The sequence below is a fragment of the Monopterus albus genome, unplaced genomic scaffold (genome assembly GCF_001952655.1).
Source record: "Monopterus albus unplaced genomic scaffold, M_albus_1.0 scaffold8.1, whole genome shotgun sequence".
NCBI classification, from domain to species: domain Eukaryota; kingdom Metazoa; phylum Chordata; class Actinopteri; order Synbranchiformes; family Synbranchidae; genus Monopterus; species Monopterus albus.
In genome coordinates, this window is record NW_018127888.1 from 3,372,346 (window position 1) to 3,391,034 (window position 18,689).

Sequence of the window (18,689 nt, forward strand, 5' to 3'; positions counted from 1 at the left end):
TCTGCGACATGCATCTATCCAAACTATACTAGGAAGCTAACAAAGATGCGCTGGGAAAACATTTCAATGAGGAATTATAATTTACTACTGACAAGAGGAGATTAAACTTTTTGGTAAACTAGGCTGTAACCATGTCTCGGGAAAAAAAGGCCTATAAGAAATATGTGTAGTGCCTTTGTCATCATTCCGACAAATTCTTATGGCAGCCAAAGATTATATATCGTTGATTAAAATAGGTTGAAAGTTAAATGCTGCATCAAATGCAGCTGTTTTTATTGATTTGTCACTCTTTTGCATTCCAATACCAATGATAATGTGGAGTAAATCAGGGGTCCTCAACCATTTGTAACTTAAGGCCCACTTTTGATTGATTAAAAAAAAAATTTCTGAGGATCACTATGACAAATGTAAATGAGAAAAAACTATTTTCAGTATATGCATTTAATATATTGAGGATCATATTTCTTCACCACATGCTCGGGAGCGTTTACTGGCACAGAGTTGTCTGAATTCTTGAGCACATTTAGTCAATACCATGCTTTGTAATTTACAAAATCATAATTTTAATTTAACCCCTTGTAGTACTACTTCGTGGCCCACCAGATGGCACTCAGAGAAATTCATGCCAGTTGATTAGTATATAGTATATTTTAGGGCTGTATCCGACTAAAAAAAATTTTTCATTTGACTTGGATATTCAGTGTGACAGTCCGTTTATATGTGTGTATACATTTATAGCATAGACTGTCAGAAAATCAACTAGCATGAATTTCACTGATTTAGACCACAGCAGCATTTGTAATCAAATGCAAACGAGAGACAGGAACATATTTCTGAGCATTTAAAAAAATTAAAAACAGCTGCATACGATGCAAGATGTAAATTGCAACCTAAACTGATGATATACATTATCGGGCTGCCATAGGAATTTGTCAGAATAACGAGACAGGCACTTATATTTCTGTTGAATGCTGTTATAGGCAGTTCTTTTCTTCTGAGACAGTTATAGCCTAGTTTATAGTTCAGTTTACCAACAAGTTTGAGCTTCTTGTTAGCTTACAATGGCATGATGTTATGTTTGAGGTGTACCAGATTGTACTGTTGAAAAATATATAATTATGATCTCTCTCATTTATAATTCCTTATTGAAACGTTTTCCCAGCACATTTTTGTTAGCTTCCTAGTCTCGTTTGGATGGATGCATGTCGCAGCAACATAAGAAACTACTGTCTTACACTTTAACAGCGATGGGCAAACAAACCAGATGTACATATTTTAAACGAGCCACATATTCATGACTATTAATCTTAATTGTTAAAGACCATAATGTTTGAAAACATAAATGTAAAAAATGTAAAAAATTACACATCTCACCTTTATGTGGCTTTTTCTAGTGCATTGTCTTTTTCTCCTCATTGTGGGCAGTTTTCTAAACAGCGTTGTTGGACCTTAATACATCCAGGCACTGGATAAGGTCATTGTTGAAGACTGTTCCGCCCAACCATAGGGGGAATTGTATCGAGCAAATCGCTGCTTGGCACAGCAACATGAGGACAAGACGACGACAAGCTGCCGGTCTGAGGCTACCTTCTACACTGGCTGAAAAAAATCTCATAAAATAAAAATGGGTGCAACTAGATGAGTCTCAGTCGACTGACAGGCCTCACACTAATAATTTGACTAGTTGACTTTGAGGTGGCAGCCTTACTGAACACCGATCACATAATATGATGACCTGTACATCTGTATGCACTTCACTGCAACACTTCTGCATATGAAGCTCAAAATGTGTCAGTTTTGGTGAATTTGTCAAATGTATAATTCAATTATATGTTCATTATTGAGGTCATAGTTAAAGGTGGTGTTGTACTGGACTACATTATATTCAGAGGTGTCTGTATATTTTTGTCCTGCACATTGACATACATGAGAGGGTCAGAATATTAGGAACACCTCTGAATATAATGTAGTCCAGTACAACACCACCTATGACCTCAATAATGAACATAAAATTGAATTTATACATTTATGACAATCTTACCAAAAACTGAAACATTTTGAGCTTCATAAACACAAATGTTAAGGCAGAAGTGTTGCATTGAAGTGCACACAGATGTACAGGTGGTCATAATGTTATGCCTGGTCGGTGTATATAGTCTTAAAAACAAGAACAGTCACACTGAGCAGTCAACTGCCAAAATTCTTAGTCGGGTGCAGCCCTGTGATTAGGAGTGCACAGGTCCTGGTTGAAGTGCTCCCCTTTCCTGTGAAATAAATTGAATGATCACATCATTGTATGCATTTGCACATTACCGAAGCACATTGCATTCACCGACGGAAAAAATTGGAGGAGTCTATTTCATATCTGACTCGTCTTGTGAGAAAAGATATGGTAATTATGACTTACTATCATAATTCCAAGAAAAAAAAATTGAATTGAAATAAGTCATAATTACCACATAAGGTCCTAATTTATTTTCTCTGAATGCAAGATGTCGTGGTATGCTGGGAAAAAAAAAAACTTACAAAGCATCTGAACGTAGTTTAAGGTAGACGTTTCACCTCTCATCCAAGAGGCTTCATCAGGGAGGTATTTATCCCACTGTATGGTGTTTCAGTCCTTCGATAAGCCAACAATATCCCCTAACGACTGAAACATCACCTCCCACTCACCACCAGTCAGACAGACCTGATGAAGCCTCTTGGATGAGAGGTGAAACGTCTTCTACCTAAAACTACATCCAGATGCTTTCTTCTAAGTTTTTTTCAGCTTTGAATGCAAGGTGCTTCTTTACTACGGAACCCAGGCACAAATGTTTCACCTCTTTTTTTCTGTGCTTCATCCACCTACAGAGTGATCGGCAGTGTTTCCCAGTTTGATGAGTTTGCCCGTGTTTTCCATTGTCCAAAGGGTTCCCCAATGAACCCTGCGGACAAATGTTCTGTATGGTGACCTCGCCGCCCAGCCTGCTAACCGACCCACCTGCGCCGACATGATGAGTGCATAAAGCTGATTCAACATAAAGAACACAGGAATTAAATTCTTTTCTGCTTAACATGTTATCAGAAACATCTACAGGTATTTGTCTGAACCAACCAAATTAAGCATGGGTCACAGTACAGTGGTCATGTACATATACTACTTGATTATATGTTTAAATTTATTTTCAAATCATCTATTTTTATATTTTAGCAGATGTATCACATACATTATGTGTAGGAATCAAAAGCTGTATGGTTTTTAATTAAGCACTTATTCTTTGTAGCATCAACTAGAAAAACATAAGCTTATCAGAAGATTAAAAATTAAATGTAAACTGGACAAGGACCAATTTGAAATGAACTGGGATCAGTAGCATCCTTGTGCCTGCCAAAACGCCCTTCTTTCAATTTGGAGTAGCTGTGTGTCACAGTGCTGCGCTCTGGTGGCCGTAGAGAGCCATGGTCACTGCTCAGCTGTCATGACTGTCGTCCTGTTTGCCTGTATTGGATTCTTGTTACTGTGAGTGTTTGTACTTTTTTTTTGTCAACTTAAATAGAAGATGGACTCACAGTGGATGTTTTCCTCAGGATATGTAGCAAAGTGCAGCACCAAACAGGATCTTTGTTTCTACCCACATCAAACTCTTCGGCCTTTGGGGGGGGTAGTTATTCACTGCATGGACAATGGCTTATCCCTACTGGAGGAGCTGATTTGGAAGTTGAACCTGTGCTATTGGAGTATTCACATCTCTTGAGTTTTCTGATGACATCTGAATCAAGGCAACCTGGGAATCAAGTGAGAGGGTCACATCATATATTCAGTTAACTCACCAAATAACAGAAGCCAACTCTGTATATAACAAAGTGCAAGTGCAATAGATAGAAAATCATTTGTACACAGTGTTATTTAAAAAAAATACTTTTGTATAAAGAATCTGTTTGTACAAAAAAATACAAATCTTTGTACAGTGGAGAAGTATAACAGTGTTATGGTTGTACAGTTTGTTCTGGTGAGCATGCATGTTTCCCCCGTCACCGACAAAATTTTGATCAATACATAAAGAGCAACACATGTGTCTGACTCCACAGCTGCTAGTTCTCATGTGGCTGCTATCTCCGCTCTGTTGGTCACTATTTAATGTCTGAATAAATGCAAAGGATCACCGTGCTCCTGTGTGTGTATATGAGATACCTCACTTCTACAGGTGCTGGTCATCACGACTTTGAATGTGTTGCCAGCTGTGTGCTCACTGGCTTGTGAAGCAGATCTTTCTTGGCCTCCCAGCGTTGGATGGTAGAAGTCCACCTCTCCCACTCTGCATCCCATTTAATTGAACAAGCTGTGCAAACCAGAGGGGTGTTAAAGTCAAGGATAAGCCAGTTACAGCTACATGTTAATTCAAGTCTCTGCCAGAGTAAGTAGTAGTGCATAAATTTTGCATACATTTTTACCCATGATTGTTACTGATGAACCTCGAGTTTCACTAGCTTCAAAGAGCATCATTCATTTAAATGAGGTTTATGTTTCACACTGAACCAAAAGGAAATCAAGCCGAGAATAGGATGAACTGATAAAATTACTGAATTTGAATAAATAATAAGGTAGGAGTTGATCTCCTGGAGCTGAACGTCACCCTGCACGTTCCTGACGCTCTCCTCCAGCTTCTGCTGGCACATCACATTTAGATTAAGAGTTTTAAAACCCATTCACTTTTATGTCAAATAAGTTCCATGATTTCTGGCCAGAAACTAAATTATTGACCTGACTCAACATTTGTTTATCGTTACTGTGTACAAGGTGAAATAATGTTACCTCAGCCTTTTGAGAGCTGCTCTTCTGTTGCTGCCTCAGCTGACGACTCTGCTCTTTGATACGAGCTTTCTGTTTGGACACCAGCCGCTCCAGCTCTGACACCCTGTGCTGGAGCTCCTGATTGGCCTTGAACTGGTCACCTGACCCCGTTGATGAATCCTTAATTGCCATTTTCAGCTAGAGAAGGAGACAAGAAGTTCACATAAACAAGGTAAAAAAGGATAACCCTGAGGATGTAGGAAGAGTGCTGGTACAACTGTTTATTCATCTTACATTGATGAATCATTTGTTAATTAAATCTAAGAAACATGCTGATGCAGCAAACCAAAAAAAAGTATGATGAGACATCTTGCAGCCTCTGCTGTTTTCCACACTGCATCAAAGGGAAATAGCACAGGCATTGGTAAGGATTTTCAATAGGGATTATGAATATCTATATATATTTACATTTTACACACTACGGTAAATCTCTTGACAGTTTTTGGCTGCTTCCAACTTTTACTTCAAGTCCTATTTGAACTTTCCCAAAAGTTTGGGACTGAGATGCTGTTTAATCAGGAATTTGGCAAGAGGAGATTTATCTTGGAATATTTTGTACTCGCACAGATTTTATATCTGAGGTGTGTCATTTGCTTAAAAAAATAAAAGTGTAATGCAGTCTGCTACCTCTGCAATTTGTTGATGCAGTGTCTTCACTGGAGATTCATAGTTTTCTCTGTGTTGCTGCTTCACGGCGCCCAGCTCTTCAGACAAACAGCTAATCTTTGTGCGAGCGTCACACAGCTCCTCATCTCTGCGATAAAAGTGGCATCAGCACAAACATATCTTTAATACATGTCGTATAAGATGTCCACACACTGTCACCAAGCTGATTCTTGGCAGTGTACAGTACCTCAGAGCGATGGTGGCCTGATACTGGTCTCTGGCTTGCTCCAGTTTGCTATGCAAACTGCTGTTGGTCGACACAGCCTGCTCCAAACTCTGGGCCAGCCTGCTGTTATCAGCTTTGGCTACTTCCAAGCCCTTCTGCAAGGACTCCAACTGGAAGGTTCACACACAAAAGACATATACCCAGTTCTAATTATACAAACACTGTGAACATAACTGGATAAATTCATGAGGGGAATCCATGGGAAATATTAGCTGCGTGCCCCTATTGACCATTCGCTCCTTTCCCTCTGCAGTCACTAACCATACTCTTCTTACTGGCCTGTAAAGATGTAAATAGCCATCCTGGCCATTAACTAACGAGATACTGTGTGTGTACTAGCTATGAATCCTGCTGACCATCCAAGAATAGTGAGGACGTGACCAATTAAGTCTCATCCAATCATTTTTAATGTTTTGCCCAGAGTTCCTTCCTTACTTTTTCTTCCACATCTGCCAATTTTTAATCATTTTGCAGTATGAACAAATCTTGTTTGGCTCCATTACAAAAAAGTCGATTTCTGCCTTCTAATGCAACTTGTCCTAGGACAAATTCAATTGCCATACAGTCGCCTTGTAAAGGATATACATCTGAGGAAACAGTGAACATAGATCACGGAATAATATATTAAAATTTCTAAAAATAAAAGACAATGTGTGTTGTAACAAGAAACCTATTCAAGTGTTTTAAACTAACATAACTCACAATGTAAAAAGTTTGTATGACTAGTAATAGTGTGAGTTCTTACAGCTCTGTTGTTCCTGGACTGAGATGTCAGGAGTTGCTGGAGTTTTTCCACCTCTAGTTGGTGGCTCCTGATGTCTCTCAGTGCCTGTAACCTGGAACATGACAGCACATGGTACCTCAACAGTTACATACATATCCAAATCTGTGCAGTCTGTTTTCGTTCATACATGTATGAACTAAAAATACGAGCATACTTATTCCATGCAGGAAATCAGTTTGCTTTAAAGACATTGCACTTCAAGTACTCATGACAAATTAAAATAGGAAGCTGCAGTATATTAACTCATTCACTGTATTTCTATGTATGTTTAAATAAGGTGTCATGTTTAAAATCGTACGTTTCATAATACATGCACAAATACTGTCACAAACACATCCCAGTAGGAGTTTAGATATTTCATTGACAGTATCTCTATAGCTTTCACATTCAGTGTTTGTAAACCAGTTCTGACCTGTCCTCCTCAAGTGAAGCCAGTCCCTGTTCTTGTCCCCCCAGTTCCTGATGCAGGGTCTGGCTGCTGAGTCGGTGTCTGGTACGGGAGGCCAGGACATTTTCAGGGGTTTGACTGACAACGCCCCCGCTAAAACCACTGACACCCTGCAAGGCCTCTACCTCACTGATCTATGGCACAAGACCGGTGATGTTACTAATCACTGATGTTTATTTATAAGAAAACAGGATCAGAGGATGTGCTGTGTTTACATCAATGTTTTTGCTAATTTTGCTAATAAAGTCAAGACTTGTTTTACTTCTTCATATTGTGCACTACCCTTCATCCAAAAATAGTTCTACATTTGTGAAATATACCTCATTTCTTGAAGCCTCCAGGTCTTTTCTTGCTGCCTCCTCCTGTTTCTGTGCCATCCTCAGCTCCACCTGCAGCCTCTCAATGGTTTGCTCAAGCAGCTCCTTGTGAGTGACCGCTGTCTCTCGTGCAGTGGAAAAACTCTGGAGGAGCCGAGTGTGTTCGCCTTTGAGCTTCTCTCTGAAGAAAAGCAAACTTGTTTTACAGCCATAAAGTTGTTTCCAAAAAGCATTTTGTACATTTATACATTTCAAGTCCAAACATTCCAGTTGTAGCTTCCACAGAAAAGAAGATAAAATATTTAGATCACTAGACAAAGCTGGATCTCTCTGAATCCCAGACTTGTACTATTATTTTAGGCGGCCATGTTTGCAGTACAGTGAGAAAAAAAAAATCTATTATATAAGAAATGATGGCAGAAACTGAATTTATTTTTAATAATGGACAAATATGAAATATCAGTCTGAGACTTGCAAACCAATATATCCATCTAACCCTACTGTTCTCAAATGTTAATCTTGCTCCACCACCAGCACATACTCATCTGTCATAAGACAGGAGACAGATGCAGCTTATTATGGTCTAATGCATGGCTCAATTTGCTGCTGTTCCATCTGTCAGTTTATTTTAAAAACTGAAGGATGTCTGCACATCTTTATTGTTGGGAAGTGGTATTTGTCCAGCATCTGGAAAGAATCAGACTATGAATGTGCAAGCCACTTATCAATGCATTTTCACTGATCGGTTCTGTACATGGTATAAAGATAGAATAATGCACATGTGCTGTTTATGGGGAAACATGAAGAGGGATTTAAAAAAAAAAAAAAACGATTGCAGGTGGTGCATTTTTATGTGGATGCTGCATAAATGGTGTTTATATGAGTCTTCCAATAAAACAAAGTATTCTAAACATGTTACCCATTTTGTTTTCATGCTATGCCATGATTACAACACTAAGATGACACCATCAGCAACTTCAGCTGCAAAGAATAATTTAACTTTCCAGTTTTGCTTATCGATATCAACTGAAGGTGTGAGGTTATGCGAGGTGAACTTGGAAGACTCACAGCTCCTTCTGTAGGCAAACTTTCTCTGCTAGCGCCACCTGCAGCTCAGTCTGAGTGTTTCGTCTGGCTGCCCTCAGTAGCAGGACTTGCTCTTGCAGCTGCTTGACGACCTGCCTCCTCTCTGCCTGAAAGATAGGAAAGCAAAGGGTCACACTGTGTGTGTTTGTGTAAGGCCATTAGTGTGAGGACCAGCTTGAGTTTGACACCTGAGTGGCAATGTGAGGACATTTTGGCCAGTAATCACTTTCTGACACATCTTCAACAGGTTGTTTGATAAGATTTCATTTTGGAGTCAAGGATAAACTGAGGTTTAGGTCAGGGGTAGGGTTAGGGGTAGGCATTTAGTTGTGATGGATAAAAGCTTAGGGTAACGGGCTAAGGATTGCATTATGTCAAACTTTACGTACATGTGTGTGTGTGTGAGGGGGGTATTACTCATGTTGTGGGGACATATATCTGTTTACACCGTCACATCGTGGGGACTTGACATCCTTAAAGTGACAAAAAGCAAATCCTTACCACGTATATCACTGAATGTTAAGGTTAGGGTAAGTCTCCAGGAATCAAACGTAAAGTCAAAGAAGTAATGGAAACACAGCTCTGTGTGTGTCAATATACCTGTAACTTAGCCTGATGCTCAAACTGTTCCTGTTCATTCACTACTCTAAGTGCACGCAGTGCAGAGCTGAGCTGGCAGCATTGACTTTGCAGCTGTTTATTCAAAGTCTGTTCAAAATATAAAAAAACATTGAAAAATGCACAGGACATTGCAGAATGATTCATTGACTCAGTGAATCATAGGCTTCCCATGACTGTGGTAAAACAGGAAACCCTCACGGTCTAAACTGGTTGCGTAGCTTTAAAGAGAAAGAAATACTCATGTGAGGCTGCTGACCTGGAGTCTGCCGGCAGCAGTTCTGATGTCTCTGCCTTCTTTCAGCACTTTACTGTTTTCTATTTGCTGCCTCTGTAGGGCCAGACGCACATACAAAAAAAAAACATATACAAAATTCACCACCAACAAAATATCATATGCATTACAGATTGTACATCTTATAGATCTGAATTTATAAATGGTACTTTCATTTACTGATCTTTCACTCTCTCCGTACTTTTAGTTCCATTTCCAACTCAGACGCAAGGGAGGTCTTCACCGCTGTATGAATCAAACAGAAAAATGTAATTCAAATGTAAAACATTACTGTATGTGTAGCACTGGGAAATGGAAAATAAATCTAATTTCTTTGGAACATGATTGTGTTTACATTGTAACTACAAAGGGGTTCACATTAAAAAGAATCATAAAGCAGATAAATGAATAATGTTTAACCCTTGCCTTGATACACTAAAGCACAGGCTTAAAGAAATAGAGGAAATAGACATATGTCTGTTAAATATGACACTACACTGTAGGCCTCATTGTAGGCCCAAACCCCAGCCATGCTTTCTCTAAGTATTTGGAATTTGAAAACTCATAAACCATGTAGCATCACGAGATCAATGCTTTAAGCTAGTATGTGCAGATTCCAGCTTTGTCACTGTCTTTTATTTCAGGATCAATGGTGGAAATTTGGGGATGAATAATATCAGGCCCACAAGAGAGGACATAATCAAAATGACAAAAAGAATTCTGAATGGGTTCTAGTGCAGCCAGTGAAATATAGAAGCAGACTAATTTGGTACCCCCCTTGATGCTCCTGACCTGTTTGCTCTTTGAGCAGCCGACAGCGGCTCTCCAACTGTCTGTTTCTGTCTTTTTCTTCCTTCAGTTGCTGCCGACTAGCCTGCGCCTCCGACTGCAACAGCAGACCCTGTGAGACCAGAAACAGACATCATGTTAGCTGTTGTTTACAAGTGCTCATTACTCTGTTAGCTCTCTTATGATATACCTGTCTGCTCTCCATCGCCACCGCTCTCTCCAGCTCTGCAACCCGGTGGAGAAGCTCTGTGTGAGATTTCATGACTTCAGCAGAGCAGCTAGTCTCCTGCCTCATCTGCTCTTTCATCTGACCAATAGAAAGGTTTGGAATTGAATGGCTCATTTTCAGTTTGTCAGGGCAAATATAATATATACTTGACAATTAAGGAAGTGGTATAAAAGGGCTAAATAAAAGAGGAATTAGCCACTTACCTCCTTGATTTTTTGACTCATCTCTAGTTTGACAATCTTCAGCTCCTCAGCAGCCAAAGCCACATCGATCTGACCAAAAGACAAATGGCATTTACAGCTCGTATGCACTGAGCACTACAGTGCCCACGGTGCACAATGCTTTAAGATTTTTACCAATTTGAAAATCTTCAAATAACAAAAACTAAAGAGAACAAGGCAAGAAAACAAGTGGCCTGCTGATGATGTGCTTCAGAAATGCAACTGTACTTAATGTTTATATATGTACACATAGACACAAAAATTTGTAATAAAATTATTTGTTCATTTGGTTTTGTTTGTGGATATGATTTATTATGAAATGAGAATTAAATATTGTCCACAGCGCCATTACAAATCAATGATCAGTGTACAAAACAGTGTGGTGTTCCAAAACACGATAGACGCTATAAAGTGTCTTTTAAAACCCAGAAATCTCACTAATTTCTGAAATATCCAGAGAAACCAGCATCATTTTACACAGCAGCATCATTATAAAGGCACAGAAAGGACAGAGATGCATGAGTTTACATAACTTATCGAAAGCATCTAAACCATGTTTGTGACTATATAATGAAGACGGTGAGTAAAGTGTCACCATAACTATTAAGAAAGATTAAACTATAGTGCTACCTTTGCAGCAGCAGATTCCTCCATCGTCTCCAGCAACCTCTGCACCTTAGTGCGAGCATCATCTCTCTCCTGATAAGCCTGCTGAAGCTGGTTCCTGAGCTTCACCACTTCCCTCCTGTAGGCCCGCTGTTCCTCCTCACTCTTCTGCTTCTGCGCTGTCAGCTGCTGCTTCAGATTAGCTGCACCAGGTAAAAGAGAAAACTGAAAAAAAATCCAGTTCTGCCTATTTTTTCCTGCCCCTTTACTCTCTGGCATGTTCCAACAATTCTGAATTAACATTTCTTCTTAATATCCATAATTCTTGTGTTGTAAAAATGAACCATGTTTAACAGACCCATGCACTGTATCCTGATAGTAGCCACAATAGTTCCAAATCAATACGCTTATCTCAGTTGGTTAATATATCAGCCATTACCTATGTGAGAAGAATCCAGCTCTCTCTCAGTCTCTAGATGGAAGATGGAGAGTTTACAGGTCTGGAGCAGACTCTCCATGCAACACACCCGGCTCACTAGAACATTACACTGTTGCCACAGCATTCTCTCATCCCCCTGGACCTGATTATTCTTCAGAAGCCTTAGTGGCCGTTGAGTCTCATCCATCATCTTCGCAGAGCCCAAGATTTGGTCCCTGGATACTCCCAGGCCACCCATGTCTCGAATAAGAGCTTCAGCCTCCTGCTCAGCCAACAGCAGACGTTGGTGCAAAAGAGACAGAGTGTCTGGGGCTGTGGCCCCAACACTGGGGGGCAATGTGGCTGAGTGGGACATACCCAGACAGGGGCACCTTGGAAATGGATAAGGGCAGACAGCTCTTTTAGGTGCATTTGTGTCAACACTTAAGCTCTACCTGTGAATAGTCTACTTATCAAACTAACTGGGGGGAAAAAAAGTTGTTCATTGCACTAAATGGCAAAATATCACTGCTGTCGTCATTGCAAAACATCCTGTTACCTCATTCCACGGTAACATAGCGCAAACATAGTCGTTCATTTACTGTAGGCATAAATGTAACGTCAGATGAGCGTATAGCCTATGGCTGGGCTAAACCAAATTACAGCAAAGCTACTGTGCATAGGGCTTACGTTCCACCAAAGTCACTTCTAATGCTGCTGTTTTAGTGTTGACTCAGTCAAATTAGACGTTTCAAAAAGTGTTGTCGACACAAGCTGCTCACGTTAGTACAACGTTTCACTAAAATGTTTAAATGAACCAGTTTCCTCCACTGACTACTCAAAATACGACTGTGGACAAGTTCCGACTAACCTCGCTTTTTCTGCGGTTCCGTTTACTTAAACGCTTAAGGATACCGTCTTCCAATAGAACTTACCGCTACCAACTTTACGGAAAACACAGAAAATGTCTTGAACAGATTGCAGCAGCTGTGCATTTCTACTCTTGTTAACCTTAATTTAAGCAGGAACTAATTTGCCCCAGAAAGAAGGGGTCCTGTGCACGAGGCTGCAACACGACATGGCACAAATAAAACCTCGATATTAATAAAATAAATAAACTCAGATAATGTCACTTTATTCTGTTTTATGGTCAAATGTTTGGCTAGTAACCCAGCTGTTGTCACTAAAAACAGTTTCTACTTCCGGTATGTCTCCATGACGACGCGTTGTATAGTTTTCTGTTGCATTCGAGGACTGTCGGAAACATCGCAGCGCACAAAGAGGCGATATCTCGCGCTTGTTACGTCTCTCTCCTAAATGATGACAAGTTTCTTTTTTTCTGTGGTAGCCAGTAAAAGACACCCAGACACTATAGTTTGGTGATGGAAAGCATCAGAGTTGTATCAAATTATGAAGAAGACCTGTTTTTGTTAATAAAAAAAAACAAAAAAACACTACAATCTACCGTCTCCACAATGACGATAAAGCTTATGTTGAATCATTTTGAGAGATGCTGGTTCAACATTACAGGTAGGATGCACGCTTAGCCCATTTCAGGACATTAAATTTACATAGATGTTCCCAATCAATAAGTCCCAGTAACCTGACATCTTGAAACAATCATCACAATGGTATCCAGAGAGCTTTTGCCCCATCTTGTGGCAGATGTGCAGCATAACAACATAGTCCTAAAGTGGAATAGATGATTTCACTTTCTGTTTTGACGAACTGAAATCGAAGGTAAACTTTGTCAGACACTTCATATTAATCTTTTTCTGCCCGTGGATCATTGTTCGAGGACACAGTATCTGTCAATGGATAAACAAGTGGCAACGCGCACCTGCGGCCAGTGGTGAGTTAACTTCATACACACCGAATAATATTTTAAAGTGGGTATTTAATGTTGTTTTGATCATTAGCAGGTGAATATACAAAGCGCATGACGTGCACAAAAATGGGAGTCACAGTTCGGCATAGCCAGAATACAATGTTTGTAATTTGGACAGTTGTTAAACCAGCAAACCAGATTTTGGAGATTAAAGCCCTGCTCGAAACCGCAGCAGTGTATCTGCGGATTGGCCTATCTGACGATGCTGTCAAGTGTTTTGACACATTTAAATATACTGTAGTATGATTAAACTACACTCTGTTTTACAACATTTTTAACAAACCTTCTCCAAATAAAAAAGAAAGAAAATGAGTCTCCACTTTTTTTCAAGCAACAAAGAGGTTGCAGAGGTCAACTTCGCTCTGCATGAAACACACTGCAGCCGCTTCCTGTGTCTCTGCCCTGACTGTGATGAAGCAGTTCCCAAAGAGCAACTGGAAAAACACAGAGAGGAACAGCACACCCAGGTAGGCCACTTGTTTACTCCACAAACACATATATGTTCATCATTCTGTAGTTATGAGGACAGTCACTGACATAATGCATTCCCTAGCTCCTTCCCATAACCTTAACCATCACCATTAAATGCCTAACCATAACCCTTCTCCTAATACCTAACCTGAACCCTAAAACCAAGTCTTAACCCTCAAATAGGTGGTTCAAAAACTGAGGACTGGCCAAAATGTCCTCACTTTCCAAAAATGTGCTCACTCTGAAGAAAAACGTTATTGGTCCTCACTATGTAGCAAGTACAAGAACACACACATATCACATGATGTTTGTTTGTAGGTGAGATGCTCCAAGTGCAACCAGAAGCTAGAACGTTGTCAGTTATTGGACCATGAGGTGAGTCCAGAGGCACGTTGTTGTTTTCCTGGAAAGTGTAGTATGGTACAATAGGAACTATGTTTTGGGAATACAGCCCCAGTTTTGTAGTAGAAGTTCAACAGAGTATGTGCCTCAGGACACTTATTTGCCCATCTGTCTCCCAGTCTGATGAGTGTGTGGAGCGTCTGCAGACCTGTCAGTTTTGCGAGCTCGAGCTGCCGTGGAAGCACCTGGATGAGCACTGTCGGGTCTGTGGTAGTCGCACCGAGCTCTGCAGGGACTGCGGCCGCTATGTCAGATTGAGTGACCAGCCAGCGCACACCTTGACCTGCTCGACTACTGACAATGCCTCAAGTCCCCCTAAAACTACTAACGGTCCACCAGATGGGAGTAAGAGGATATGGGATTCAGCAAAAATGTCAAACCTCCAGAAAACTCTTATTCTCTATGATTAATTCTTGCTATGCCAATTTTCTTACTGCAGCAAAACTTACAGTAACTTGTAGCAGATGTACAGCACCATTTCCAGTTGAGGACATAGATGATCATGAGGTATAGTATAAACATTTCTGTTATATATAATGGTCACAGTTCCTCATGATAAACATGCAGTGCATTACATGGAGCACAAAAATCGCATAAATATTATTACATCCTAAATGAATGACTGAAAGTTACATGCCATACAGAGCATGAAAGCAAAAACTTTAAAAGATTAACATTTTTCCATTGTTTTGTTTGAAGTTATGTGTCATGGTGACTTTTGTATTGTATCCATTTTTTGTTCGTTTTCCCCCTGAATGTTGACCTTTGCAACAAAGCAGTCACAAAGAGGAAAGCGACAATTATGACACAATTATTACTATACAGTAGCGTAATAATTGTTTAAAATGTTAAGATATAACAGTAGCATAAGTGGATAAGAGTCATAAAGTCTGTGACCTGACCCGGCAATGTGCATTATTCAGCGATGTTTATGTTTGCAAACAGCTAAATTTGGCTATCAGAACCTGCTGGTTATACCAGACCTACTAAGACTGTGGTAGTAAAATGCATGAGTGTACTTTTTACAACTTATGAATTCTGTTAATTTGCAAGAGAAAGAATATGTTCTTTCCTTTTCCAAAAGTAACCTACAGTAGTCTGGCTTTAAAATCCACTATACAGCATTTGCTAACATGCAGCGATTAAAATTATACCTTTGTGTCTCCACAAACCAGCGGAAGTGCAATCTAGTATCCAGGGGGGACAATGAAGAGGCTCAGGCAGATGAGGAAGAGGAGGATGAGTGTGATTTCTCTGGTTGGAATCCCACTCCTCAGCTAATCAGCGCCTACAAAGCAACCTCCCTGTCAAACAGATCATGCAGTAGACCCTGGGGCAATGGAAGAGACCCAGACCAGATCAGAACTTGCCCCTACTGTCACCTGGCCCTGCCTCTCTTCACTCTACGTTGGCATAAGGTAACAGTCCTGCATCTCCTAGATTTGTTGAAAAGTTCTAATGACAAGGTGTTTCCACTCATCCTCTCTGTGTTTTTTAGGTAAAGTGCCAAAGATACAGTCTCTTGACACAGAGAGCGATCCCCTCATAAGGGACATGTTGCTTCTGAGATCTCTGATCAATACATGATTATCAAGAGACAAGTATATGGGTAACGAAATGTAATTTTATTGTTATCATTACATTAGATTTTTTATGTCTAATTGAAGGTTTACACTTAGTTTTTAGTTTTGGTATCCTTTAGTTTTAGGTCGTGTTTGCATGACTTTGAGGTTCCATAATTCAGAATATAATACTTTGTATCCAAGTAAACTTGACACCACTGATAAATCTGTCATGCATCTTCTGCTAAATACAAATACAGCCACTAAATTGTATTTGCAAACTGTCACTGTCTAAACCAGAGAATGTTTTGAGGCTGTATTACAGTACTAAACAATTTTCACAGCATTAACAACAGTGCTGCTCAAGTTTCTATTAATAAATCTGAAATTGTAAAAGGTATAAAAAAAATCTGCAATTCATTTCAATCAAAATTTAAAATACCCGTATTTTCTGCACCATCAGGCGCACCGGATTATAAGGCGCAGTCTCAATTACGGGGTCTATTTCTGTACTTAACCCATACATAAGGCGCACCGGATTATAAGGCGCAGTCTCAATTACGGGGTCTATTTCTGTACTTAACCCATACATAAGGCGCACCGGATTATAAGGCGCAGTCTCAATTACGGGGTCTATTTCTGTACTTAACCCATACATAAGGCGCACCGGATTATAAGGCGCAGTCTCAATTACGGGGTCTATTTCTGTACTTAACCCATACATAAGGCGCACCGGATTATAAGGCGCAGTCTCAATTACGGGGTCTATTTCTGTACTTAACCCATACATAAGGCGCACCGGATTATCAGGCACACGGCCGATTTTTGAGAAAATTTAAGGCTCTTAGGTGCGCCTTATAGTGCGGAAAATACGGTACTGTTGAAGAAAGTTCCTGTGACTTATTGACACATTTTCCTTACAAGGTGAAAGTTCTTTAATATTCTTGTTCTTTGTGTATAAATTTGTTTTCTGTGTTTTAATTACTAGTAATGATCTAATTTAGAGAAATTATCTGATTAAGATAACGTAACCACCATATTTTAGCCTAACTTTCATGTTTTGTTATTTAGGGGTATGTTGTAAGTCTTTGTGAGAAGTATTTCTTATTTTAACTGGTCACTTACTGCACAGTCTGGTGCATTTCAAAACATGAAGTGAGATATTTGATTAATTTGATGAACTCATATAAGCAATGATACATATAATAAATAAACGTTGTCACAGCTATTTTATTTTTTAAATGAAACATTAAAGGTTTTGTATATGCATGTTTTTCATGAGCGGGTCCAGCAAGTTCTTAGGATGGGAACCAGTATCATCATTACTGAAAATTTGACAGCACAAAAGTATATGCATGTTTTTCATGAGCGGGTCCAGCAAGTTCTTAGGATGGGAACCAGTATCATCATTACTGAAAATTTGACAGCACAAAAAATGTTAAGTCACCTTAGACCTCAGAAGTTACAGTGTAATGCTATTTGAAACTCCGTTTAGATCATAAGAAAGAAAAACAGATTCACATCTATTCTGAATTTAATTTTTAAAGAAATACTAGACCCAATGAGTTGCTGACTTCTCAGAAGTTATTTATAATAATGGGTTCCCTGTGCTGAGTGCAGACGACCTCGTCAATGTAGAGAGAGTTGGCCTTGATCTCGATGTTCTCCTGCAGCTCCAGCTGGCAGCGAACGATAGCCCTCTGCTCCTCTTCTGAATGGGCCACGGCCTTACGTAGCCTGAGAGTACAGAGATAAAGAGATGCCATATAATGACTTGTAAATAGTTACACTACCAGTCAAAGTTTGGACACACTCTGCCATTGAATTGAATAGGAAAGTGTAACCAAACTTTTGACCCATAGTGCTTATCTCTAAACAGCAAATGGGCCAATAAGACAGAGGCAGAGAACAGAGACACTTTTTAAACTATGACATCTGCCCAATCAATAAACACAAGACATTAACAACATGGTGAATACTTCTTGTGCATTATTTAGTAACAATAAATACTGCATTAGTTTTTTTCTATTCATAATGGTGTTATACATAGATTCTTGCATTCATTACAATTTTGACATGTTAAAATTGCCAATTTAATTATATTTTCTTATATTTACATTTATATTTCATTATATGTCACCTCGCTGGTGGGGAAGGAGCCCGAGCTTGTGCAGGAGGTTGAGAGGTGCCGGCCCCTCCTTGAACCACCGCCTTATTGTGGTGGAGGGGTTTGAGTACCCGAGTGATCCTAGGAGCTATGTTGTCGGGGGCTATATGCCCCTGGTAAGGTCTCCCAAGGCAAACAGGTCCTGGGTGATGGGTCAGACTAAGAGTGGTTCAAAAGCCCTTTATGAATAGATTAAAATCAAGGACCGTGACATCGCCCGGCATGGCGCAGCCGGGGCCCCACCCTGGAGCCAGGCCCGGGGTTGGGGCTAGAATGCGAGCGCCTGGTGGCCGGGCCTCCCCTCACGGGGCCCGGCCGGGCTTAGCCCAAACGAGCGACATGGGGACATCCTCCTGTGGGCCCACCACCTGCAGGAGGATTTGTAAGGGGATGGTGCACAGTGGCTCGGGCAGCAGTCAAAGGCAAGGGCTTCAACAACCCGATCTCTGGACACAGAGACTAGCCCTGGGGACATGGAATGTCACCTCGCTGGTGGGAAAGGGGCCCGACCTTGTGCAGGAGGTTGAGCGGTATCAGCTAGAGATAGTCGGGCTCACCTCCACACACAGCTTGGGCTCTGGAACCTTACTCCTCGAGAGAGGCTGGACTCTCTACTACTCTGGAGTTGCCTGCGGCGAGAGGCGGCGGGCTGGTGTGGGCTTGCTTATAGCCCCCCAGCTTAG

At 40.3% G+C, this 18,689-nt stretch overlaps 4 protein-coding genes and 1 long non-coding RNA gene across 8 annotated transcripts in view; 2 read left to right on the forward strand and 3 right to left on the reverse strand.

Moving 5' to 3' along the window:
* The window catches only part of LOC109952344 (uncharacterized), a 5,472-nt gene extending 2,536 nt beyond the window's left edge, over positions 1–2,936 (reverse strand). The window contains exon 1 of the long non-coding RNA XR_002273738.1: positions 2,823–2,936. This is a non-coding gene — a long non-coding RNA (uncharacterized LOC109952344). The remainder of the gene's footprint in view (positions 1–2,822) is intronic.
* Positions 1–3,682, forward strand: part of ecel1 (endothelin converting enzyme-like 1) — a 111,309-nt gene extending 107,627 nt beyond the window's left edge. For all 4 annotated transcript variants that reach the window (XM_020587320.1, XM_020587313.1, XM_020587335.1 and 1 more), the window contains one exon: positions 2,854–3,682. In XM_020587320.1, the coding sequence (XP_020442976.1) occupies positions 2,854–2,953 (100 nt within the window). In that variant the 3' untranslated portion in view covers positions 2,954–3,682. The remainder of the gene's footprint in view (positions 1–2,853) is intronic.
* On the reverse strand, positions 3,678–12,707 carry LOC109951612 (coiled-coil domain-containing protein 150-like). Its single transcript, XM_020586217.1, has 17 exons — positions 11,538–12,707; positions 11,123–11,301; positions 10,475–10,543; positions 10,233–10,349; positions 10,046–10,154; positions 9,456–9,499; positions 9,239–9,310; positions 8,962–9,069; positions 8,344–8,468; positions 7,279–7,456; positions 6,923–7,092; positions 6,472–6,562; positions 5,688–5,836; positions 5,462–5,588; positions 4,796–4,972; positions 4,564–4,647; positions 3,678–3,767 (listed from the first exon to the last, which is right to left on the reverse strand). Exons 1-17 carry the CDS (start codon positions 11,890–11,892, stop codon positions 3,678–3,680), a joined length of 2,244 nt encoding a protein of 747 aa, XP_020441873.1. The 5' UTR covers positions 11,893–12,707.
* A 522-nt stretch (positions 12,708–13,229) lies between these two features.
* On the forward strand, positions 13,230–16,632 carry xaf1 (XIAP associated factor 1). Its single transcript, XM_020587370.1, has 7 exons — positions 13,230–13,368; positions 13,736–13,871; positions 14,194–14,250; positions 14,397–14,622; positions 14,717–14,784; positions 15,453–15,695; positions 15,776–16,632. Exons 1-7 carry the CDS (start codon positions 13,331–13,333, stop codon positions 15,824–15,826), a joined length of 819 nt encoding a protein of 272 aa, XP_020443026.1. The 5' UTR covers positions 13,230–13,330; the 3' UTR covers positions 15,827–16,632.
* A 564-nt stretch (positions 16,633–17,196) lies between these two features.
* Positions 17,197–18,689, reverse strand: part of tekt1 (tektin 1) — a 5,487-nt gene continuing 3,994 nt past the window's right edge. The window contains 1 exon segment of the mRNA XM_020587358.1: positions 17,197–17,576. Within this exon segment, the coding sequence (XP_020443014.1) occupies positions 17,417–17,576 (160 nt within the window). The 3' untranslated portion in view covers positions 17,197–17,416.